Source organism: Carettochelys insculpta, chromosome 4, assembly GCF_033958435.1.
Source record: "Carettochelys insculpta isolate YL-2023 chromosome 4, ASM3395843v1, whole genome shotgun sequence".
NCBI classification, from domain to species: Eukaryota; Metazoa; Chordata; order Testudines; family Carettochelyidae; genus Carettochelys; species Carettochelys insculpta.
The window spans coordinates 137,888,968-137,915,418 of record NC_134140.1 but is presented as its reverse complement, the minus strand read 5'-3'; the positions used below and the strand labels follow the sequence as shown (position 1 = coordinate 137,915,418).

Below are 26,451 nucleotides of genomic sequence, written 5' to 3'. Positions count from 1 at the left end.
AGCGTCCCATGATCAAAGAATCCAAAGCCCGCTCTCCAACACCACCTGCGTAACCATGCATTTACTTCCTCAATTTGATGGTCCCTACCTAGCCCTTTCCCTTCGACAGTAAGGATGGACGAGAACACCACTTACGCTCCAAATTCTTTGACCCTTCTTCCCAGCGCCACATAATCCGCAGTAAACCGCTCAAGATCATTCTTGGCCATATCATTAGTGCCCACATGCAGAAGTAGGAAGGGGTAGTATTCCGAAGGCTTGAGCAGTTTTGTAAGGCTCTCAGTCACATCCTGAATTCGAGCTCCCGGTAAACAGCACACCTCACGAGATTGCAGGTCCAGTTGGCAGATGGATGGTTCAGTCCCTCTTAAGAGGGTGTCCCCTACTACCACCACCCGTCTTTTTCTTCTGGGGGTGGTGGTCATTGAACCCCAACCCCTAGGACTACACATCCCCTGTCCTGCAGTAGAAGCAGTTCCCTTGTGATTTTTTCCCTGTGAGGCTCCTTCCAAAGCATTCACCACTGCAGAACCAGTGGAGAGAGCCCAAAAGCAATTACTTATCTCTATATCAATGGGGGACTTGTGCACTGGCCTTCTTTTTCTTCTAGAAGTTACATGCTGCCAGTTCTCCGCTTCATCCCTTACTGCCCTCCCCGGTTCTTACGCCTGCTGTGTTTGCAAGATTAAACGCTCCCTTCTGTCAAGGAAATCTTCATCCTCCCTGACGGAGCGTAGGGTCAACACTTGAGCCTCCAGTCCTCTAATGTTGTCTTCTAAAATGGAGACCAGCTTGCACTTAGTGCAGACGAAATCCCTTCTTTCCTCAGGGAGGAAGACAAACATGGTACATCCCGAGCAGGTAACAGCAGCAGACCTGTCACTATCCATGCCTGCCATCCTAGAACAGTGATTTAAAAAAAGGCAAGGGTCCCTGGCCCCTTCCCCTCGCTTCCAAACTCCCTCTCTAAACTCCCTGTTTGCAGTCCCCTGTTCGCTTGGACACTGGTTTATAAAGCCCTCAACTGCCTCAAAGTCCCTCCCCTTACTGAGGCTCAGCCAATCAGCAGAGTCTTCTAGGTAACAAGCCTATTTAGAAACCAACAGATTCCAATTGCCAGTCCCAGTCCACCCTCCACGGGGGTGGCGGGGGGACAACAGCCACACACCACAGAGCAGAAAAATACCACAGCCACAGGCAGAAAGCCCCAAACACAATACACACCAAGACAGCCTCTTACTTAACAATCCTGTATTTGCTTCTCCTTTACCTGCCTGGAGAACTCCCACTCTAGCTCCCTGTTCACAAACTCACCTTCCTGGACACTGCTTTTTAAAGTCCATGATCAGAAGCATCAGTAGTCACAATTGTGGGCAATGCAGGATTGAATAGTGCAATGTAGTGGGGCAGAGTAGCCCCCCCCTTATGCGGAAGGGGAAGGACCCTTCCGGCAGTCATCTTGTAGTGGAGCCTGGCCCCTCCCGGCCACCTGAATGAAAGTCAGGAGGCAGAGCCAGGGCTATAAAAGCCCAGGCTGAGGACTCAGTTAGGACTGAGTCTGCAAAGGCACCAGGCCATGGGTCTGTGCTCCCTGCCTGGCAGCCTGAGGACTCTGCCAGGGGCCATCCTCCAGGGGAGGGAGGCTGAGGACCAGCTGAGGGGGGCTGAGGCCTGGGTTGGGCTGCCTGGGCCCTTGCTGATCCTGATGCCCTGTGTCTCCAGCAGAACTGGTCTGTACCAGACCTGAGGGACCTGGAGGACCTACCTGTGGCCTGGCCTCAGCCTGAGGCAGCAGGAGTATCCACCTCAGCCTGCACCATGAGCCAGTGTGAGGCGGCGGAACCCCTAGGCCACCCAGACCCCAGCTGGACCTGGAACCCTGTGAGCCTGAGAAGTCGGCAGGACACAGGCTATGTGCCAGGGGGAGATTGGGAGCAGTCCAGTGGATAGAAAGGACCATTAAAGGTCTGTGGGTCAGCGTGTTGCATTCCAGAATCCCTGTGGATCATGGCCTCTGCCCAACCCCATACCTTGACCTGTATGCTGGGGAAGCCCTTGTAGTGACTTGCAAATACACGTCTCAGGAAACTGAAGATTTGCAGATGAAAGTCAAGGATTGTACTTTGTTGCCACACAATTTCATACACCTGCTGTGCATTGTATGAACCACTAGACAGAAAAAACATTTTGTTAGCAGCCAGAAACAATTTGCTAGGCAGCCCTTTTCTGTCTCTGATAGCCCTTTTGTGAAGGAAGCCTGAACATGTAAAGAATGTGGGAAGCCTGTGATATCAGGGCTGAACAGGTGGAACTGTGGTGTGAGCTCTGCCTTTCACATGGTAGAATGAGCATGGTTTCAGAAGTCCATCCTGATTAGACCCATTATTCAGTGATCAATGATTAAGCAGGAGTTTCATAAGAACATAAGAACGGCCATACTGGGTCAGACCAAAGGTCCATCCAGCCCAGCATCCCATCTGCCGACAGTGGCCAATGCCAGGTGCCCCAGAGAAGGAGAACAGAAGACAATGATCAAGTGATTTATCTCCTGCCATCCATATCCTGCCCTTGTACTGAAGGATAGGGCACCATACTTTACCCCTGGCTAATAGCCATTTATGGACCTAACCTGCAAAAATTTATCGAGCTCTTTTTTAAACCCTAATAGAGTCCTGGCCTTCACAGCCTCCTCCGGCAAGGAGTTCCACAGGTTGACTGTGCGCTGTGTGAAGAAAAATTTCCTTTTATTAGTTTTGAACCTACTACCCATCAATTTCATTTGGTGTCCCCTAGTTCTTGTATTATGGGAAAAGGTAAATAATTTTTCTATATTCACTTTCTCCACACCATTCATGATTTTATATACCTCTATCATATCGCCCCTCAATCGCCTCTTTTCCAGACTGAAAAGTCCCAGTCTCTCTAGCCTCTCCCCATATGGGAACCGTTCCAAACCCCAAATCATCTTAGTCACCCTTTTCTGAACCTTTTCTAATGCCAATATATGTTTTTTGAGGTGAGGAGACCACATCTGCATGCAGTACTCAAGATGTGGGCGTACCATAGTTTTATATAGGGGAAGTATGATATCTTTTGTCTTATTATCTATCCCTTTTTTAATAATTCCTAACATCCTATTTGCTTTATTAACTGCTGCTGCACACTGCGTGGATGTCTTCAGAGAACTATCCACTATAACTCCAAGATCCCTTTCCTGATCTGTCGTAGCTAAATTTGACCCCATCATGTTGTACGTGTAATTTGGGTTATTTTTTCCAATGTGCACTACCTTACACTTACCCACATTAATTTTCATTTGCCATTTTGCTGCCCAATCACTCAGTTTGCTGAGATCTTTTTGTAGTTCTTCACAATCCCTTTTGGTTTTGACTGTCCTGAACAACTTGGTGTCATCTGCAAACTTTGCCACCTCACCACTTACCTCATTTTCTAGATCATTGATGAACAAGTTGAACAGGATCGGTCCCAGGACTGACCCCTGAGGAACATCACTAGTTACCCCCCTCCATTGTGAAAATTTACCATTTATTCCAACCCTTTGTTTTCTGTCTTTTAACCAATTCCCGATCCATGAAAGGATCTTTCCTCCTATCCCATGACCACCTAATTTACATAAAAGCCTTTGGTGTGGGACCGTGTCAAAGGCTTTCTGGAAATCTACGTATATTATGTCCACTGGGTGCCCCTTGTCCGCATGTTTATTAACCCCTTCAAAGAATTCTAATAGATTAGTTAGACACGACTTCCCTCTGCAGAAACCATGCTGACTTTTGCCCAACAATTCGTGCTCTTCTACGTGCCTTGCAATTTTATTCTTTACTAGTGTTTCTACTAATTTGCCTGGTACTGATGTTAGACTTATCGGTCTATAATTGCCAGGGTCTCCTCTGGAGCCTTTTTTAAATATTGGCGTTATATTGGCCGTCTTCCAGTCATTGGGTACCGAAGCGGATTTAAAGGATAGGTTACAAACCACTGTTAATAACTCCGCAATTTCACATTTGAGTTCTTTCAGAACCCTTGGGTGAATACCATCTGGTCCTGGAGACTTGTTACTATTCAGCTTATCAATTAACTCCAAAACCTCCTCTAATGTCACTTCAATCTGGGAGAGTTCCTCAGATTTGTCACCTAAAAAGGCTGGCTCAGATTTAGGAACCTCTGTAACATCCTCAGCCGTGAAGACTGAAGCAAAGAAATCATTTAATCGCTCTGCAATGGCACTGTCTTCCTTGATCGCTCCTTTTATATTTTTATCGTCCAAGGGCCGCACTGCTTTTTTAGCGGGCTTCCTGCTTCTAATGTATTTAAAAAACATTTTACTATCATTTTTTGAATTTTTGGCTAGCTGTTCCTCAAAATCTTGTTTGGCTTTTCTTACTACATCATGACACTTAATTTGGGAGTGTTTATGTTCCTTTCTATTTTCCTCACTAGGATTTGACTTCCACTTTTTAAAAGCTGCCCTTTTCTCTCTCACTGCCTTTTTAACATGTCTGTTAAGCCATGGTGGTTCTTTGTTAGGTCTCTTACTGTGTTTTTTTATTTGGGGTATACATTTAAGTTGGGCCTCTAGTATGGTGTCTTTAAACAGTTTCCATGCAGCTTCCAGGGATTTTAATTTAGTTACGCTACCTTTTAGTTTCTGTTTAACTAGCTTCCTCGTTTTAGTGTAATTCCCCTTTTTGAAATTAAATGCCAGAGTGTTTGACCGCTGCGGTGTTCTTCCCAACACAGGAATATTAAAAGCTATTATATTGTGGTCACTATTTCCAAGCGGTCCAGTAACAGTTACCTCTTGGACCAGATCCTGCGTTCCAGTCAGGACTAGATCGAGAATTGACTCTCCCCTTGTGGGTTCCTGTATTAGCTGCTCCAAGAAGCAGTCACTTAAGGCATCAAGAAATTTCATCTCTGAATCCCGTCCTGAGGTGACATGTACGCAGTCAATATGGGGATAATTGAAATCTCCTATTATTACTGTGTTTTTTATTGTGATAGCCTCTTTAATCTCCCTTAACATTTCAGCATCACTATCACTGTCCTGGTCAGGTGGTCGGTAATATATTCCTAATGCCATATTCATATTAGAGGAATGAATTGTTATCCATAATGATTCTATGGAACATTTTGATTCCTTTAGGATTTTTGTTTCATTTGATTCTATATTATCCTTCACATATAGTACCACTCCGCCACCCGCACGACCTGTACTGTCTTTCCGATATAATTTATATCCCGGTATGATAGCGTCCCACTGATTGTCCTCATCCCACCATGTTTCTGTGATGCCTATTATGTCAACTTCCTCCTTTGATATGAGGTACTCCAGTTCACCCATCTGATTAGACAGACTCCGAGCATTTGTGTAAAAGCACTTTAAAAAACTACCACTATTTATATGTCCGCCTTTCACAGACGCCTTGGATTTTTTTATATGCGATTGTTTCACATCTGATCTTGCCCATATATTATTTCCCACATTCCCTGTCTCACTAACTTCTAGGGAGTCCCTATCTATGGAGCCTCGTGTAAGAGAAGTCTCCGTCCGATCCACGTGCTCCCCCGCACCAATCGGCTTTCCCCCACCTCTTAGTTTAAAAACTGCTCTACTACCTTTTTAATGTTTAATGCCAGCAGTCTGGATCCACCTAGATTTAGGTGGAGCCCATCATTCCTGTATAGGCTCCCCCTACCCCAAAAGTGTCCCCAGTTCCTAATAAATCTAAACCCTTCTTCCCTACACCATCGTCTCATCCACGCATTGAGACTCATTCAGACAACCTTTTGCCCACAAAGGATTAGAGAAATTCTTGAACACACCACTGTGTCTTTCCAGAGGTGGCAAGAAAAAACTGTGCAAACCGTCTGAAGTAAAGTAAAGCTGTTTTCCATTCCACAATAAACAATTTTATTATTCTAGATTTTGAGGAAAAAATGTTACTAATAACTTATGGCATCTGGTTAGTTAAGGTCACTTAATAGTCCATAGGTGCACTGCAAATGCTAAAGAAGGCCATTTCTCTAGTGTACCTGTAAACATCTAAGCTGCGTCTACACGTGCACGCTACTTCGAAGCAGCGGCACCAACTTCGAAGTTAGGCGGCGAGATGTCGAAGTCGCTAACCTCATGAGGAGATAGGAATAGCGCCCTACTTCGACGTTCAACGTCTAAGTAGGGACCGTGTAGACGATCCGCGTCCCGCAACGTCGAAATTGCCGGGTCCTCCATGGCGGCCATCAGCTGGGGGGTTGAGAGATGCTCTCTCTCCAGCCCCTGCGGGGCTCTATGGTCACCGTGGGCAGCAGCCCTTAGCCCAGGGCTTCTGGCTGCTTCTGCGGCAGCTGGGGATCTATGCTGCAGGCACAGGGTCTGCAACCAGTTGTCGGCTCTGTGTATCTTGTGTTGTTTAGTGCAACTGTGTCTGGGAGGGGCCCTTTAAGGGAGCGGCTTGCTGTTGAGTCCGCCCTGTGACCCTGTCTGCAGCTGTGCCTGGCATCCCTATTTCGATGTGTGCTACTTTGACGTGTAGACATTCCCTCGCTGCGCCTATTTCGATGTTGGGCTGAGCAACGTCGAAGTTGAACATCGACGTTGCCGGCCCTGGAGGACGTGTAGACGTTATTCATCGAAATAGACTATTTCGATGTCACAACATCGAAATAAGCTATTTCGATGTTGGCTGCACGTGTAGACGTAGCCCTAGTGAACTATAAACATTCCAAGTAATACATTAAACAGCTCCTCTAATGAGAGTTTTAGAAAAGTAACCATAAAAAGCCATATGTGTATCAAGTGTTAATGAAGCAAAACACTGCAAAAATAACTGAATGCCTTTAAGTTTTTTTTATAAACAGTTGAAAAACACAAAGGAGTAGACCAGCAAATGTGTATCCGCCTGATTTCAACTTTTGAGACAATGTTTGGATCACAGTCATAATCCACTCAAGGTCTGAAAACTTGGGAATAATGTACAGAGACATTTCAAGGACAGTTGATAGAACATGATAGCCCATGTTGCATCTGAAACCAGAGCTTTGAGCTGTTACTAAAATAATATAGGAACATGTTTTTGAAAATGTTATGAAAATAATTACTTCATGAACCCAGAATACAGTGAATGTAAATATAAACAAATGAAATCAGAATAAAGTGGAAAAATGGATTTAAGTCCCTATATAGCCAACTAGTACTGCAGTTCAGGCTCTGTAGGCAGGTACATATACTAAAAAGTGGCATAACTGCATATAGGCATGGAAGAAATAATAAGCAAAACTACCAAAGAGACAACAGTGGGGTGGTAGGTGGCAGCTGGGGGAATCTTCTTAGAACAGGTAGGGAGCAGTATGATTGGACTATGGATCTAATTTTTATATTTAGGCATGCATGAACAAGTATATATACCTAATTTCTGCATGTAAATACCGGAAGTGCACACACAAGTCATTTATATCTGTAAAACCCACACACAGCTGGAGACATGGCTAGATGCATTTGCTAATTTTTGTGCCCCTGCAAGTCAAGATTTTCAAAAACTGGAGCCTAAAGCTGAGCTACTAAGCAGAGCTGCCCTGTCCATAGGACAAGGTGGGATGGCCACCTCACACTTTCAGAGGCCCCACGGTGGCTGCTCCACCCATCCTATGATTGTGGGGGATTACCTGGGGCAGGGCACTGGCGGTGGGAGCAGGCAGCAGCACCAGCAGCCATAGGGAGTTGCCTTGCCCCCTCCCCTGCACTCACCATGCAGCAGTCTGTTATTTCATCACAGCCTGCTGAGCTCTACTTCTCTGCAGGCATCTGGAAGGCCTCCAGCAGCCAGTGGAGAAGTGAGGCTCAGCGGAGCTGTACCACATGGTGAGTGCAGCTTGGGGATAAGAGGGAGGACATGGCAGAGGCAACTTCCTGCGGCTGCTGTTGCTGTCTGCCTTTTGCTCCCTACCCTAGGTAATCTCCCCTCCTGGCCTGGGGGAGGGCGCAAGGGTCAGGGTGGGAGGCAGAGTGGGGAAAGGGGTGAGGCCTTTGGGTTGCCCTGGGCGCTGCTTTCCCCCAGCCACCCCTGGGGATGGCCCTGCTTCTAAATCCATATTTAGGTAGCCAAAGAAGTGGGCTGGATCCAGGGAATTACAGATCAGTCAGCGTAACTTCTGTATACAGAAATATGATGGAGCAAATAACTGAGCAATTTGTAAACATCTAGAAGATAATAACACGATAAGTAACAGTCAGCATGGAGTTGTTAAAAACGAAACAACCCGATAGCTTTCTTTCACAGGGTAACAAGCCTTGTGGAGAAGGGGGAAGCAGTAGATGTGGTATATCTTGACTTCAGGAAAGCTTTTGATACAGCATCACATGATCTTCTCATAACCAAACTAGGGACATGCAATCTAGACGGAGCAACTGCAAGAGGCAAAACTGCTTGGAAAACCATTCTTAGGCAGCAGTTATCAATGGTTCACAGTCATGCTGAAAAGGCATAACAAGTGGGGCCCAGAATCAATTCTGGTATCAGTTCTGTTCAATACCTTCATCAATGATTTATATGATGGCATAGAGCATACCAAGGTTGCATCCTCAGCACTCTCGCTTATGATGGGGAAATGAAGACTTCTTCTTAGGAGAATGAGTTAAGCAGTGTCACCCCATGCTCTTATACCACACACTCAACACCAAACAGTCCACTGGCCGGCAATTAGTCGTATGTGTACAGCCACAGTGCATGGACCAGGACCCCACTGTGTAATACATACACAGTACAATATGGCAGTCCCAGCCCCAAAGAGCTGACAATCCAACAGCAGAGCTCTCCTTAATAACCAGAGGAGATTGGTACGTAGAAATAGAATATTGTTTCATGCCTCTTCCTAATGTAACCCCAACTGCCCCAGGTTGTCAGAAGAGATTGAACCTGTGATCATAGGGGCTAAAGCACTCGGCTCTACCACGTGAGCTAAAGGGCAGCTGGCACTCAGCCAAGGCTGCAGAGCAGAGATTTCACTCACCCTAGTATGTGGTCTCAGTGCCTCTGGGGTTACACTAATATTTTTTAAAAAGTAAAGAGCTAAGACTGTGAGGCAGTAGGCTTTTGGGCACTCAAATGCCCTACAACCTAATACAGCCAGGACCAGCCCCTAATCTTTATTTTTAGCCAAGAGGTGAAAAAGAACAGTCCTAAAATGGGAAAAGTGACTGAAGTATTTCTTTTAATTAAAAGAACATGCATCTGGAATGAGAGCTGCTTGCAAGATTCATTCCAACAAAAACAAAACCCTCTAGAGTTTTAAAGATTCATCAGTGCTGAAATTTAGTACAGACATGCCAATAGAGCGCAAGCAAGTGCTAGACTGATAAACAATTCCCCAAGGACCTCCCCTGGGAATCTCAAATTGTGCTTCACATAGGAGCTGGAAAAAAAATTCCTTGGCACAGTATTGTCTGTGGCTAAATTCAATGGAATGCTCCAGCAAATATATATTTATCTTATTTCTCTTTAAACTCTCCCATGGGAACACGAAAAGTTTGTCTTTGTTTTCATTCCAGAGCTATCAGTAAGAATGCTGAAGTGCAGAACTCTGTACCAGCAAAAGCTGACTGTAATGAAGGGGCTAGGAATTTAAGCGAGTATCAATCCCATGGTACATAGTTCATCTGCACATTAGCCCAGTGAGCCAGAATCCTCCATTAACCGATGCATTTAATTATTACTTATTAAGGGATGCTATGGAGCTCAGCACTACACAAACAAACATAAAAGAGACAGGTCTCCCTCCAGAACTACGTAGTAGGCCCAAAAATTCGTACATCTGTGTGTTATGTGGGCTGCATTCATACAGTATATGCTGCCTGTATTGCCCTGAGGATGTCACATGGTCTACAGCTGCCTGGCAATTGGTCTGCATGTTCTTCTTGGTGGGGACCTCACCACATTGCCCACTCTTCATTTTGACACTTGGAGGTCCTGTCTGAAGTCGAGGGTGAGCGGAGAGGAGCTGGGGGGCAAGAGGAAGAGGCCAACAGAGAGGAGGATAGGGACAACCAGCAGGGTCCCCCAGAAATTCTTCCCGACAGCCCGGATCTCTTCACCCTAGATCTGGAACCAGTCCCCCCTATGCAGGTCCCCTCTATGCCAGTCTCCAAGCCCCCACGACCAAGCTGTTCTGGTGAGCATTTTTTTTCTGAATGCTAGAAGCAGGTTGTGGGTGGGTGTAGGTGTGGGTATGGATACAGCATTTCTATGGATCTGTGCTCCTCAGAACAGCGTGTTAATATTTCTGGGGATGGGGCGCTTCTGCTTTTTGGAGATTTGCTCCAAGGCCTCATCCAGGCATTCTTGTATTTCTTCCATGAGGTTTTTGACCATGCCTGACTTATTCCGGCTTCCACAGTGGTGCACCTTGCCACGCCAGGCAACCAGATAGCGATCTGGTGTCATGGCACCACATGGCATTTTGGCAAATTTTCCAGGTTTTTGGTCACACAGGATAAGCAGCTCTTCTTTGTCAACATCTGTTAGTTTTAGGAGGGGAATGTCTTCTTTGGCAACCAAAAGAAGCACAGGAATATGGGTTGGATTTTTTTGCAGTGCTTCCTGCCCTTTTACATTTCTCTGGAGCACACTGCTACACTATGTGGCTGGCATGTGTGCCATCTCCCCCACTCCCCACAAGTGGCAGGTTCTCCGGGCCTTCTCCTGTCCCATGTCCCTTTCTCCACGCATTTCTTCTCACTTTACAGGGGTCCCTCTGCACCCAGCTGTCTATGCAGCTGGAATGGAGCCCTTCCCCACCCCTCCCCCTTGCCATGAGGCTGCCAGGCTCTGTGGACCCTGCTACTGCAAATTGGCAAGTGAGGCACAGGTGGGTTTGCCTTCCTTTACGTGGCCTTTTTTCCCTGATGAGGGCTCCTCTGGTGACCACCAGGAAACATTTTTACCCTGACACAGCAGATGGCTGGAAAACTCCTCCCCTGCTGGCATTTCTTTTCAGTTTACATTGATCCCTCCACATCCCGCCATCCATGTGGCTGGAATGGAACCCTTTCCCACCATCCGTCCTTGTGACATGGCTGCTGGGCTCTGTGGGCCTTGCTCCCTGTCGAGCAAATAAATGAATTGGAATAGAAACATTGTACTTCCATTTCAGCATAACACATACGAAGCAGTCTGAATGAACTTTTAGATTGTACTGACTTTACTAGTGATTTTATGCAGTGTATTAAAAAACTAGGCAAATATCTAGATGGGTTGATGTATCCCTGGAAGACCTTGGTGTACCCCAAGGGTACATATATCCGTGGTTGAAAAACACTGTCCTAGATGGCTAGACTGGGTGGTTTTAGACTCTGTATGAACCAAAACTCACAGGGCTGAGAGTAGCATTAGCACCTACTGGGATTCTGTCACACAGCTGGGTATGGACTTCAATGCTGCCATGCATGTCTTTGAGCAACTGTGCTCCCCTGCAGAGAGGAGAATCCCAGGGCAATATGAAAGGCCAGGTTCCATGGGATGAGTAGGGGGGCTCTCCCTGGCTCCAAACCTCTAGAAGCTTATGGCCCCCAAACCTCTTCCGAAAGAGGAAACTCAGGAAGTGAACCTCTGTTTACTGAGTTTTGTCTTACTCTTGCCTGTTTTATTCCTGGGGAGCGTGACATTGCGCAGGCCAACCCAGAGTCCGCTCTCTGTCCCTGCAGCTGTTTAGCATGGTCCCAGTGAGGGATATTTCCATTACTGTTCATCACAAACATAGCCATGACCTAAAAGCAGGAAACTTCAGTCTCTCTGGAACTAAATTTTCTATACAAATTAGTTACTTTAACACAAAAATACAATTCATCAGACAATTGCTGGACATTATTGCACTACAAACGTCAGATTGCAGGGATTTAGAAAACTAGCAACACAGAGAAATAGTCCCAGGGACAAGATCAGCGAAACTTATACCAATGCAAATGTCTCTTTTGTTGTTGTTATTGTCCAGAAGTAAGAAAAGTCAAAGTCCTTCCTAGTTGTTGAAGGGTATATCACGGTAAGCAAAAGCTTTAATTATAGCTGCAATACGCACAACTCTGAAGAATATGGAAAGCCCAAGTGGGCGTATATTCTGTTAGCTATGTAAACTAACATGTTAATAAACTTTTATTCCCTTAGAAATAAATTCAAAGTAAAAATATCTGCATCTGAAAAGTCTTTTGCATTTTAAATCTCATGTAACCCTCTCTATAATAAGCTTTTTTGTAGGCTATATTTCCAGGTATGAAAATAATCTCTTGTAAAATCCCTCTGAAATAATCAAGCGACATTTTCCAGGCAGTTGAAGCAACATTAAAATGTCGACTAATGGAATGGGACATTCTGTCAATGACCTAAAGGTATGTGTGTTACTGAAAAGGAATTATCGCACCGTTCTGGAAAGGGAAACATCTGAGCTGGCTTTTATATTCAAATTCCGCACATTAATACATGGTTTAAATCGTGATGGGAACTTTCTGAGTCACTATAAGGGCTTGTCTGCATACCTGGCTGAATCTAATTCTTGACCTTCCCCCCCACCCCTCCACTCTCTGATTTGCTCACCTTGACTATCTTTTTCTGATTTGTCCTCCTTGCTTACTGTTTTTGGTTCTCTGTGCCTTAAATATTGAGTCTGTTCTGGTCTGGCTATGGTCTGAAGAAGTGGGTCTGTCCCATGAAAGCTCACCTAATAAACCATTTTGCTAGTCTTTAAAGTGCTACTTGACTGCTTTTTTTTTAAAGATTATCCTACTGTGGCTGCTGCCGCTCTGAGCCCCCTCTACTTCCTCCACTCACTTCACTTTTACCTCTTTCTCTGATTAAACTCTTTCTTCTCACTTTATGGCTTTACAGAGCTTTTTCCATCCTACATTTCCACCCTCACCTTTCCTGTCCTTGTGCCTACACTTCCTCCTCTAAAGCCTCTATTTTAAAAATGTTATGTAGACTTAAAGTAGAAAAAATAAATCCCAAATACCACAAAATAAAATCAAGAAACATCTACTGTTATAAACATGTTTGGAGGGTTTTTTTGGAGGGTTTGGAGGAAGTAGAGGGGGTTCAGAGCAGTAGCAGCCACAGTAGGATAATCTTGTGTTGTGTTTTGTTTTGGATTGCTTCTCTCTGAAATTTACAAGATGTATTCACTTGCTGACAGCTTCAAGATATATATAGCATAACTATAATGCTTCAGTGAATGAACAAACAAGCAGGAGTATGACAATAGTGTTCAGTCTGCTCTAAAGAAGATGCCTGAACTTTTCCACCATTCTTTCCTGTGGAAAATAAACCCAGAAACAAGTGCTTACAAGCATTTAGAAGTTGTCATAGAAATAATTTACTATACAGATAGTTTGTCTGGTCTAGTTCCTTAGCTGTACAAGGTGTCCCACCCAAATTTCTTTAGAGAAATCTGAACAATGATGGGAGTTCTTTTCTATAGGCTTGTCAGAACAGGACATGCCAATCTGTGCACTGTGAACATTTCACCCACACAGCCTGAAGCCCCAGCCCCACCAAAGCTACTGGAGAGGAAAAATCCCACAGAAGCTTCCACACAAGGCAGGCATGATCTTGAGCCCATCACAGACATATATGGGAGAGATGCACGTCTCAACTCTGTGGGAGATGAGGAATCCCACAGAAAGGTCAGCCTACTGCCAAAGCACAAAGGAACTGCTGCACCATGGTTGAAATAACAATAAACTCTTCTCTCATCACCCATGATGATAAGTAATAGCTTCCTTCTATTAAACTGCAGTGTAAATGGAAACAGTGCAAAGCTCCTACAGAAGCACAGGAAAGGTACAGGCTCAGTGATCCATCCTCAGATACAGTTTTTAAGCTAAATGATCATGCATAGCTAGTCACTTAATGATGTGGATGTGCATATGTGCCTTATAAAAATGTGCAACACTTTCTTAAGGGTCATCTTTGTCTTTTTATCTCCTTCAGCTGACTGGCCAGCTCTCTTGTCAATGCCAGCTATTGCCCTTAACCTATCAGCAACACTAGAGGCCAACAGCTGGCATGAACATACCTGTAGGCTGTGGCCCTTCTTTTTTAATTCAGCCCTCTTTCAAGGTATTAAATGGGACATGATTGGTGCACAAGTCTAAGCTGACCCCTGGTACAAGAGTGAATTTCCCCTTCCCCAGCATGTGCAGAGGAGTCTCTCAGCATCTTTCTCAAATGCCTAATTGTCATATTGACAGCCTGGGGGAGGAGCCATGCTGTGGGAAGCCTTATGAGGAATGTTTAATGGATGCTAACCAAAGATGAATCTCCCCTTTCCTCCCCCTCTCTCCCTGTAAGAACAGTAACAATTCATGTGGCTGCAGAGCACTGGAGGTTCATGGCGCTCCCATGTCACCTTACAGAACATGGTGATTATAGCTGATAACAAGACTTGACTGGGAAAGAAAGGTTCTTTCGAAAAAAAAATTCCCTGAAGGAACCCCATTTACATGTCTATTTTTGGTTCCAGAAAATCATAGAATCACAGAATTCTAGGGCTGGAAGGGACCTCAGGAGGTCATTGAGTCCAGCCCCCTGCTTAAAGCAGGACCAGCCCCAACTAAATCATGCCAACCAGGACTATGTCAAGCCAGGAGTTTCCACCACCTCTCTCGGTAATGCAGTCCAGTGCTTCACCACCTTCCTGGTGAAGTAGTTTTTCCTAATATCCAGTCTACACCTCCCCCTCCATAACTTCAGACGATTGTTTCTTGTTCTACCATCTATCACCACTAAGAACAGTCTCTCTCCATTTCGTTTGAGCCCCCTTTCAGGGAGTTGAAGGCTACTGTCAAATTGCCCCTCAGCCTTCTCTTCCGCAAACTAAATAAGCATGAATCTCTCAGCCTCTCCTCAAAGGTCATGTGCTCCAGCCCATTAATCATTTTCATTGTCCTCCACTGAACCAGCTCCAAAGTGTCCCCATCCTTTCCAAACTGGGGTACTCAAAACTGGATGCTGTACTATGGCTTCACCAGTGCCGAGTAGAGGGGAATAATAACTTCTCTAGATCTGATGGAAATGTTCCTCCTAATGCACCCCAATATGCCATTAGCCTTCTTGGCTACAAGGGCACACTGTTGAATCATATCCAGCATCTCATCCACTATAATCCCGAGGTCCTTTTCTGCTTCACTGCTACTTAGCCAGGTGGTCCCCAACCTGTAACAGTGCTTTGGATTCTTCTGTGCCAAGTGAAGGACTCTTCACTTCTCCTTGCTGAACCTCATCAAATTTCTTTTGGCCCAATCTTCCAATTTGTCTAGGTCATTCTGGACCCTATCCCTACCCTCCAGTGTATCTACTTGACTCCCTAGCTTAGTGTCATCTGCAAATTTGCTGAGGGGGCAATCCATCCCCTCATCCAAGTCATTAATAACGATGTTGAACAGCACTGGCCCTAGAACTGATCTTTGGGGCACTACACGTGAAACTGTCCACCAATCAGACAATTGGCCACTGACCACTGCCCATTAGGCCCATCCACCAAGCCAGCTTTCTATCCATCTTTCACTCCATGCATCCAATCCATACTTCCTTAACTTATGGGCAAGAAATTTGTGGGAGACTGTAATAAAAGCTTTGCTGAAGTCAAGGTATATCACATCCATTGACTTCCCCATGTCCACAGAGCCAGTTACCTCATCATAGAAGCTAATCAGATTAGTCAGAACATAAGAATGGCCATACTGGGTCAGACCAAAGGTCCATCTAGCCCAGTATCCTGTCTGCCGACAGTAGCCAATGCCAGGTGCCCCAGAGGAGGTGAACCAAAGACAATGATCAAGTGATTTATCTCCTGCCATCCATCTCCCGCCTTCAACAAAAGGCTAGTTACCATACCTTACCCCTTGCTAATAGCCATTGATGGACCTAACCTGAAAATATTTATCGAGCTCTTTTTTAAACTCTGTTAGAGTCCTGCCTTCACAGCGTCCTCTGGCAAGGAGTTCCACAGGTTGACTGTGCATTGTGTGAAGAAAAACTTTCTTTGATTAGTTTTGAACCTGCTACCCATTAATTTCTTTTGGTGTCCTCTAGTTCTTATATTATGGGAACAAGTAAATAACTTTTCTGTATTCACTTTTTCCACACCTTTCATGATTTTATATACTTCTATCATATCGCCCCTCAGTCTCCTCTTTTCTAGACTGAAAAGTCCCAGTCTCCCTAGCTTCCCCTCATATGGGACCCGTTCCAAACCCTTAATCACGACTTGCCCTTGGTGAATCCATGTTGACTACTCTTGATCACTTTTCCCTCTTCCAAGTGCTCCAAAATGGATTCCTTGAGGATCCCCTCCATGATATTTCCAGGGACTGAGGTAAGGTTGATTGTCCTCCTTCTTTTTTAAAGATGCGGACTACATTTGCCTTTTTCCATAATCCGTTATCTCTTCCTCTCTCCATGAGCTTTCAAAGATAATGGCTGTGGAAGCCATCTTATATAGAAGCCATTTCACATTTCTTATTTCTGCATGTACACAAGAGCTTGAACTTTTTCTCACCTATTTGGGAATGGCAGGGAGGATGACCTCTATGGAACACGTTAACAAACTGTTTGGATTTGGGGCTCCTAGTCCCTGACACCTGTTCCTCCTTGCTGATAACAGTTTTATCTCTGAAAATGATTTATGTTTCTCTAACTAACTGCCTCTGGCATTAGACTTGTTTGTGTAAGGGTATAAAATACTAAAGTTAGCTGCATCAAGCAGCCTTGCTGGACCTGATTTTACTAGTGTCCAGTTTGGCTCATCTGTTGCCTTATTGAATTCAATAAAGCTGAATGTTGGCTGCCTAAACACAGAGAAATCTTTTGCTTCAACATGGCCAAAGGCTCTGCAGCGATATCTGCCAATTCCCTCATTACCCTTGGATGCATTAAATCTGGACCCATGGATCTGTGTACCACTAGCTTTTCTAAGCAGATCTTAATCTGTTCTTTCTCCACCTATTCCCACCTCCTTCCAATACTGCACTGCCTAGTGCCATAGATTGGGAATCAATCTTTTCTGTGAAGACTGAGGCAAAAAAAAAAAAAAAAGCATTGAATACTTCACCTTTTCCTTCATCACCTGTCACTAGGTTACCTCCCTCACCCACTAATACCCCGCACCCTCTTTGATCACCCTCCTATTGTTAACATGCTTATAGAAACCCTTCACATTCCTTCCCAGCAGTTCTAATTGTGCTTTCGCTTTCCTGATTACTCCCTGGTATTCTCCGGCAATATATTTATACTCCTCCTTAGTCATGTCCAAGTTTCCACTTCTTATAAGCATGTTTTTTGACTTTTAGATCACCAGAGATTTCCCTGTTAAGCCAAGCTGGTTGCCTACTATGTCTGCTTTTCTTACTGTGCATCAGGATGGTTTGTTCCTGTGCCTTCAATAAGACTTCTTTAAAATACTGCCAGTTTTCTTGTGTAGGGAGCGTGGCAGTGGGAGCGCAATGCTTCAGAGGGCTGGGAGGAATGTGTCTCCCGGAGATCATTTGCATGAGAATGCAAAAGTGTGCATGTGTGATACCTTTCAGGCAAGGCCTGATGGGTAGCAGGTAGGCTGTGAGATTTTGTCTGTTGTAAACACATTGTTGTAGGGTCACAGTTTATGCGGGCGCTCAGTGTGGGAGTTGTGGGATCTCGCCAATGCTCTGGGTTGTTGTGGGGGATGTTGATTACACAGATTACCAGATAGGAAGAAGGGCTTTTGAAAACTGGGCGGTCCTTTCGGAAGGTCCCGTCTCCATGGGCAGCGCCTCATTAGCATCTTTCGAACCCACTCATTAACATGCCCCTTTTGAAAGGAAGGGGCACGTGTAGACCCAGCCTGTGTCTATGGGTACACTGTAAATTCTTCAAGGAAATGGATTTAGACTTCTTGTATAATTTATAAAGCACCACTTAGAGTGCTATACAGGTAAAAGAGTATATAGAATAAGGTGTTCATGCTTTACTCTTCTCTTTTAGTTTCAGAAGCTCCAGAAACACATTCTGTTTCATGTGACATATTTGGCTAGAAATGTTGGAAATGAGGGGAAGGTATAGGACAGGAGTGTGCAACCTGTGTCTCCAGAGCTGCATGAGGGACTTTTCTGTAGCTCCCGTTGCTATAATTTTAAGGTTTTAAAAACACAAAACAAAACAAAAAACCCACAACCCTCCCGATTATTTTTCAATAAACATCTGAAGGCCCCAAAATGAACAACTTATATATAAGTAGCAAATTATATAAGATCTCGAAATGCTGGACAGCTCTCCCTGGTGTTCTTCAGAGAGAAAGTCAAGAACACAGTGGTACAAACACACACATAAAATGTGTGAGGAAATAGAAAATGTAAAAAGTTTGTGACAGTCCTGAGGTAAACAGGTATTGCATTACAAATCATTGTGTGTGCACTGTTCTTCAGATTGGGTTACAAAAAGTATAGTTTGACATTATTTATTAAGGACCATTCTGTGTTCACATGCACTGGGGGTCTTTAATTATTGGATTTTTAACCAGACTGGAAAAAATGGCTCTGCTTGCTATTTTGGTTTCTGACTACTGGTAGGAGGATGACCCAAACACACTTTGGTTACAAAAACATCCTTCCAGCAAAATGGGATCTGAATTTCAGTTCTGTCCTTGAGATGTGTCTTTATAGTGTTGTCATTCTATTCCTCCCTACCAAAAACATCCCACTGGCTGTAGAACCTGAGGACAGCCATCAATGGCACTGCTGCTGAGATATTTTTTGGAGGGGGAGTAACATTTTTTTCAAAACAAAAAGCTTCAGCAATGCACATAATTACAGCACTGTGTTTTGGACCACTATACAGGGAAGGAGGATATTAAAAACATTGGTGCATGCTTCCGATGGCTGGGGGGAAAGCCACTGTATTAATTAGGTAAGGCATTTGTTTCTACAGCTGCTCCTGAGGCCTCCCAAAGCAAACAATACTTTCAATTAACTGAACCTACTTGTTTAAGCTTTGATTCAAACAAGTTGGGACAAACTTTTTGTAGTTCTGACAGCCTTCTACAGCACCTGCATCCAAACAGGTTGGGTATTTGGAAAGCTCCCATACAGGAAAGTGCCAGCTTTTGTGAAATCTGATGTAGGAATGTCAGGGTCAGGGAAGCACATGATGGTAGGTAGAAGAATTCACATAAGGCATGAAAAGTCATTTTGTGTGGTTCCATGTCAGCCAGAACCCAATAGAGAACTCATGAAAAGTTCTGGTGGCTTCATTTCTCAGGCTGTGCGTGTTTCTGTGACATGGCACACCTTCCCCACTATTTCTTGCTCCCTATTCAGGAGATTCCATGTGTCTCATTGTATCCTAAAACCCACTTAAGGTGGTCTGAGGTCCATTTTGCTTTTTAATTAAGTCCCTGTGAACCAGATTTCCAATTTTTGAGAGACCAGTTTTACACTCCTTGGGTGTGATTTTAAAAAATGTATACCCCTGGGTGTTCAGCCCCACTAAAATTAAAGTTGAACACTCCAAAATTTGAGTACCCAAAATTACATGCCATATTTTTAAAATGTTGACTCTAACATGCAAAATGTTTTACCCTCTCATGAACAAGTTACATGGCTAAAGTTCTATGCATTCATTTGAGACTATACCTCAAATCACTGAGAGACAACCAGATCCAAAGTCTACTAACAAGCACCAACTTCAATGGGCTTTGAGTAAGACACATGAGGCATGCTAATACATGAAACAGCAATTGACATTTACAATGCTACAATAGGTTCTCAAATTATCAAACTGCATTCGTAACTATTCTTTTGGCTCTTGCTGTATGTAACTATGATTCCAGAATGACTTTCCCTTTTTAAATTGCATATACTGAAGTGCTCAATAAACAGTGTTTTCACAAAATTACCAAGAGAAATTAAACAACCACAAAAAGTACATAAATCAGACTATACCATGATTTTTATCCCACTTTCTCTGCTGATCTTTGGATTTTTATTAGGATTATTAAATTCCTCAATATATCATCAACCTCAAGTTTCTTACACAAACTGACTAAAATGAATCCTTCTGACACATGTATCAGAAACATTAGCATATGTTCTGCAGTTGATACTACATTATGTTACCCAATTGAAAACATCACGTTTAAGAAGAATAAGTTCCTTTTAAAAGGGGTTTATTGCTTTAGTTTGTTTTCTTCTTTTTTTTAAGCTTGTAACTAAACTAATTCCTTTCAAAACCATTGTAATAGCTCAGAACAATGTTATTTGTGATGTTAGTTTAGTGACACTTTGATTATTTGCATTCTTCCTGGGGTTTGGGGAAATGCTACTGTTAAATTGAGTAAAAATTCATCTAGTTTATATTTACAGTTATGTGTCTGGAATGAACAGAAAAGAGATGAACTAGTTAAATAATTGCAACTTTGTCTTCCATTTACACCCCATACCACATGCTATAGGTCAGATTTAATACTAAATGTTAAGAAGCAGATAGTCATGTTATTAGATTCTACAATCTACATTAACAAAAGAGAATCAGAGAGGTAGCCGAGTTAGTCTGTATCTTCAAAAACAACAAGAAGTCTTGTGGCACCTTATAGACTAACAGATAATTTGGAGCATAAGTTTTCATGGGCAAAGATCCACTTCATAAGATGCATCTAACAAAAGAGAATGACTGGCTTAGTTTTAAATGAATTTGTGGACTGAGAACAGTCCGTACAGATCGAATCATGGGAATAAACACTAACAAAATAACCAAAACAAAAGCCAGCTAAGAAACTATAGAGATGCAGAGCCTGCTACAACCTGCCAAACTGATGAGCCTGTTTTGGGAAATGTCATGGCACCCCATTGTTTGTACTGTTTCTTTCATTTTAAAAATAACTACCATGAAGATTGAAAAACATGACAGGGGGCCGAAGTGATGAAAATTTATGCACAGGAAAAAGTGCAATTATTAAATCTCTTGTTTTACATGAAATCCACATTACGCAAGACACGCTAATTCCCATGTTTCTCTGGCTATGACTTTCATGAATAATTCCTCTCTTCCCTGCTCTTTCCCTAACACGCCACTTATGTGTGCCCCAGATCTACCACACAGAGATTCCATTATATACCATCCTAGGACATATTCAGTAAGTCCAAGAGAGGGAACAGGACCTCAATCCAAGTAGCACTTGTCTGTATACTGGCAAAAACAAGGCCCTTCAGCCTGTGCCATCATAGGTAGTAACAGTGGAAGAAAGAGTGATAGTAGGTTTAGACAGCACCAGAGCCCTGTCTATGCTACTACTGGTGGAACTACAGCAGAGATGAATTAAGCATTCTACTTTTTTCCACTGCATATACCTGTGTTAGCTTTAGGTCTTGTTTGAGAAGATTTTGGGAGATCTTCCCACTCCTGCAGCTAGTGTACACACAGTCAGAGATACAACACTAAGAAAATGACTGAGAAACTTGCACTAGAAATCATCCCAAATCACAGGTCTTGCCCCAGCAGAAATTTCCTTGCCCCTGCCAAGCACCCCATCTCCAGGCAAGTCAGCTCCTAGTGAACCCAAACCCTGCCCTGCCCTGGCCATAAAATTGCACAGCACCTCTGCTCCTGCCAGGCCACACTCTGACCAGGCCATACCTTCACTGACCACCCCTGTTCCTTGACCCTGGTGAACACCCCCTGACCCAGCTCAGCACCCTCTGTCCCTGCCATGAACCCACTTTGCTGCCCTAACCTCACTGTGAACCTGGCTGTCTGTCCCTGACCTTGCTGTGACCCCAGCTGGTGGCCCTGATGTTGCTGCAAACCCAGCTGACAGCCCTGACCTTTCTGCAACCCCAGATGGCTGTCCTTCATCTTGCTGTGACCCTAGTTGGCCACTCTTGACCTGACTGCCCTAATCTTGCTGTAATCCCAATTGACCAGTCTGACCTTGCTGTGATCCTGCTTAGCTGCTCCTGACCTTGTTGTGACCTAGCCTGGCTACCCCTGACTTTGCTGTGACCCTGCCTGGCTGCCATTGACCTCACTCTGAACTTGACTGGTTAGCAATGACCTTGATGTAACCCTGTCTAGCTACAGTTAACTTTGCTTTGACCCCACCTGGCCACCCTGACATTGCTGTGACCTTGCCTACCCCCAACCTTTCTATGACCTCGCTATGATCCTGCCTAACCAACCCCAGCCTTGCTGTGACCCTGCCTGGACACCTTCCACTCCTGTGTGACCCCACCTGACTGCTCTATGATGCTGCCTGCTCATACTGTGACCCCACCTCGGGACCACTGACCTCACTATGACTCCTCTCACTCAGCAACTCCTGCCCATGTGTGTCCCTGCACAATGCTCTCTGACCCTGGGCCCCACCTCCTCCCTGTTACCTCAGCCCCTGCCCTGTTCAGCCCCCTCATCCAAAACCCTGGCCTCAGCGGGGGCTCTGCCCTCCCACCCCTTTACCTGTCCCCTCATTGCAGGCCCCACACAGGTACCCTAAGCTAAACCCCTCCCCCTCAGCCCAGGCACCACCCATTGTACCTCAGGTCAAACCCCACCCCCTCAGCCCAGGCACCACCCATTGTACCTCAGGTCAAACCCCACCCCCTCAGCCCAGGCACCACCCATTGTACCTCAGGTCAAACCCCGTCCCCTCAGCCCAGGCACCACCCATTGTACCTCAGGTCAAACCCCACCCCCTCAGCCCAGGCACCACCCATTGTACCTCAGGTCAAACCCCACCCCCTCAGCCCAGGCACCACCCATTCTACCTCAGGTCAAACCCCACCCCCTCAGCCCAGGCACCACCCATTGTACCTCAGGTCAAACCCCACCCCCTCAGCCCAGGCACCACCCATTGTACCTCAGGTCAAACCCTGACCTCTCAGCCCAGGCACCACCCATTGTACCTCAGGTCAAACCCCACCCCCTCAGCCCAGGCACCACCCATTGTACCTCAGGTCAAACCCCGCCCCCTCAGCCCAGGCACCACCCATTCTACCTCAGGTCAAAGCCCACCCCCTCAGCCCAGGCACCACCCATTCTACCTCAGGTCAAATCCCACCCCCTCAGCCCAGGCACCACCCATTGTACCTCAGGTCAAATCCCACCCCCTCAGCCCAGGCCCCCCCATTCTACCTCAGGTCAAACCCCATCCCCTCAGCCCAGGCACCACACATTGTACCTCAGGTCAAACCCCTCCCCCTCAGCCCAGGCACCACCCATTCTACCTCAGGTCAAACCCCACCCCCTCAGCCCAGGCACCACACATTGTACCTCAGGTCAAACCCCAGCCCCTCAGCCCAGGCACCACCCATTGTACCTCAGGTCAAATCCCGCCCCCTCAGCCCAGGCACCACCCATTGTACCTCAGGTCAAATCCCACCCCCTCAGCCCAGGCCCCCCCATTCTACCTCAGGTCAAACCCCGCCCCCTCAGCCCAGGCACCACCCATTGTACCTCAGGTCAAACCCCGCCCCCTCAGCCCAGGCACCACCCATTGTACCTCAGGTCAAACCCCACCCCCTCAGCCCAGGCTCCACCCATTCTACCTCAGGTCAAACCCTGACCCCTCAGCCCAGGCACCACCCATTGTACCTCAGGTCAAACCCCTCCCCCTCAGCCCAGGCACCACCCATTGTACCTCAGGTCAAACCCCGCCCCCTCAGCCCAGGCACCACCCATTGTACCTCAGGTCAAACCCCACCCGCTCAGCCCAGGCTCCACCCATTGTACCTCAGGTCAAACCCCGCCCCCTCAGCCCAGGCACCACCCATTGTACCTCAGGTCAAACCCCGCCCCCTCAGCCCAGGCACCACCCATTGTACCTCAGGTCAAACCCCACCCCCTCAGCCCAGGCACCACCCATTGTACCTCAGGTCAAACCCCGCCCCCTCAGCCCAGGCACCACCCATTGTACCTCAGGTCAAACCCCGCCCCCTCAGCCCAGGCACCACCCATTGTACCTCAGGCCAAACCCCGCCCCCTCAGCCCAGGCACCACCCATTGTACCTCAGGCCAAACCCCGCCCCCTCAGCCCAGGCACCACCCATTGTACCTCAGGTCAAACCCCGCCCCCTCAGCCCAGGCACCACCCATTGTACCTCAGGTCAAACCCCATCCCCTCAGCCCAGGCACCACCCATTGTACCTCAGGTCAAACCCCGCCCCCTCAGCCCAGGCACCACCCATTGTACCTCAGGCCAAACCCCGCCCCCTCAGCCCAGGCACCACCCATTCTACCTCAGGCCAAACCCCGCCCCCTCAGCCCAGGCACCACCCATTGTACCTCAGGTCAAACCCCGCCCCCTCAGCCCAGGCACCACCCATTGTACCTCAGGTCAAACCCCACCCCCTCAGCCCAGGCTCCACCCATTCTACCTCAGGTCAAACCCCGTCCCCTCAGCCCAGGCACCACCCATTCTACCTCAGGCCAAACCCCGCCCCCTCAGCCCAGGCACCACCCATTGTACCTCAGGTCAAACCCCGCCCCCTCAGCCCAGGCACCACCCATTGTACCTCAGGTCAAACCCCACCCCCTCAGCCCAGGCACCACCCATTCTACCTCAGGCCAAACCCCGCCCCCTCAGCCCAGGCACCACCCATTCTACCTCAGGCCAAACCCCACCCCCTCAGCCCAGGCACCACCCATTGTACCTCAGGTCAAACCCCGCCCCCTCAGCCCAGACACCACCCATTGTACCTCAGGTCAAACCCCTCCCCCTCAGCCCAGGCACCACCCATTGTACCTCAGGTCAAACCCCGCCCCCTCAGCCCAGGCACCACCCATTGTACCTCAGGTCAAACCCCACCCCCTCAGCCCAGGCTCCACCCATTGTACCTCAGGTCAAACCCCGCCCCCTCAGCCCAGGCCCCGCCCCTCGTACCCCAGACCAAGCCCCGCCCCCTCAGCCCAGGCCCCGCCCCTCGCACCTCAGACCAAGCCCCGCCCCCTCACCCCGGCCCCCTCCCGCCGCACCTTGCTCGCAGGGCCCCTTGCGGCGCTGTCCGGGCCCGCGCTGGCCGCGGCGCTGGGCGCTGAGGGCGGCGGCGCGCAGGCGGCAGGCGCTGGGGTAGGTGACGCCGTCGCTGCCGCACACCGGGTAGCGGCTCTTGCAGACGCACAGGGCGGGCGCGCCGGCGCGGCCCGGGCGCGGGGGGGCGCACTCCAGCCCCGCGGCGCAGCGCGCGCCCGGCCCGCACGTCTCGCCTTCGCCGCGCGCGCAGCGCCAGCAGCAGCCGCAGGCGTCGCGCACGCGGCCCAGGACGCAGCTCCGCGGCGGCAGCGCCGGGCACAGAGCCGGCCGGCACGGACCGCAGGCGGCGCCCGGCTCCTGGCCCGCGGCCGGGCGCGCCCCGAGTAGCAGGAGGCAGGCGCAGAGCAGCCGCAGCATGGCGGGAGGGACCGGACTGGAGCCGCCCGCCGGCCCGCGCCCCTCCGCTGAGCCCGGCCGGCAGCGCCCCGCCCGGCCTCCTCGCGCCGCGCCTGGGAGCCGCGCCCCGCGGGCAGGTCCGGTCCGGTCCGCTCCGCCCCCCTCCTCCGCCGGGAGTAACGCTTCGCCTCAGCCCCCTTCTCCCCCGCCCCCGGCTGTGGGGCGCACCCCCCCGCCCCCCCCTTCTCCCCCGCCCCCGGCTGTGGGGCGCACACCCCCCGCCCCCTCCTTCTCCCCCGCCCCCTCCTTCTCCCCCGCCCCCGGCTGTGGGGCGCACGCCCCCCGCCCCCTCCTTCTCCCCCGCCCCCGGCTGTGGGGCGCACGCCCCCCGCCCCTTCCTTCTCCCCCGCCGTGTGGCGCACACCCCGTGCCCCCCTTCTCCCCTGCCCCCCGCTGTGGGGCGCACACCCCCCTCCCCTTCCTTCTCCCCCGCCCCCCGCTGTGGGGCGCACACCCCCTGCCCCCTTCTTCTCCCCCGCCCCCCACTGTGGGACGCACACCCCCTGCCCCCTCTTTCTCCCCTGCCCCCGGCTGTGAGGCACACACCCCCTGTCGTCCTCCTTCTCCCCCGCTGTGGGGCGCACCGCCCTGCCCCCTGGCTGTGGGGCACACCCCCTGCCCTCTTCCTTCTCTTCTGCCCCCAGCTGTGGGGCGCACACCCTGCCCCCTCTCCCCGCTGTGGGGCGAACACCCCACCCCCAGCCTTTCCCCCTATCCTCCCCACTTTGGGGAGTGCCTCCTGGTCCCTCCTCCCTTTACGGGTTGTGGGGAGCATCCCCTGGCCCCCAGCGTCTTTCCCACTCCCAACCCTCTTGTGGGGAGCGCCCCCTACCTCCAGCCTCTCCCCATGATCCCTTGTGGGGAAGCACCTCCTGGCCCCCAGCTTCTTCCCCTGCCCTGCTGTGGGGAGTGCTCCCCAGCTGCTCTCTTCTCCCCAGTTGCAGGGAGCACTCCACTGCTGCCAGCAGGCTGCCACCCTCCTGGTTGTGGGGAGTGCTC

The 26,451-nt window shown here is 48.1% G+C and overlaps 1 protein-coding gene across 1 annotated transcript in view; it reads right to left on the bottom strand.

Moving 5' to 3' along the window:
* IGFBP7 (insulin like growth factor binding protein 7) overlaps positions 1–25,506 on the bottom strand; it is a 76,366-nt gene extending 50,860 nt beyond the window's left edge. The window contains exon 1 of the mRNA XM_074993925.1: positions 24,999–25,506. Within this exon, the coding sequence (XP_074850026.1) occupies positions 24,999–25,413 (415 nt within the window). The 5' untranslated portion in view covers positions 25,414–25,506. The remainder of the gene's footprint in view (positions 1–24,998) is intronic.
* Positions 25,507–26,451: the final 945 nt, after the last annotated feature.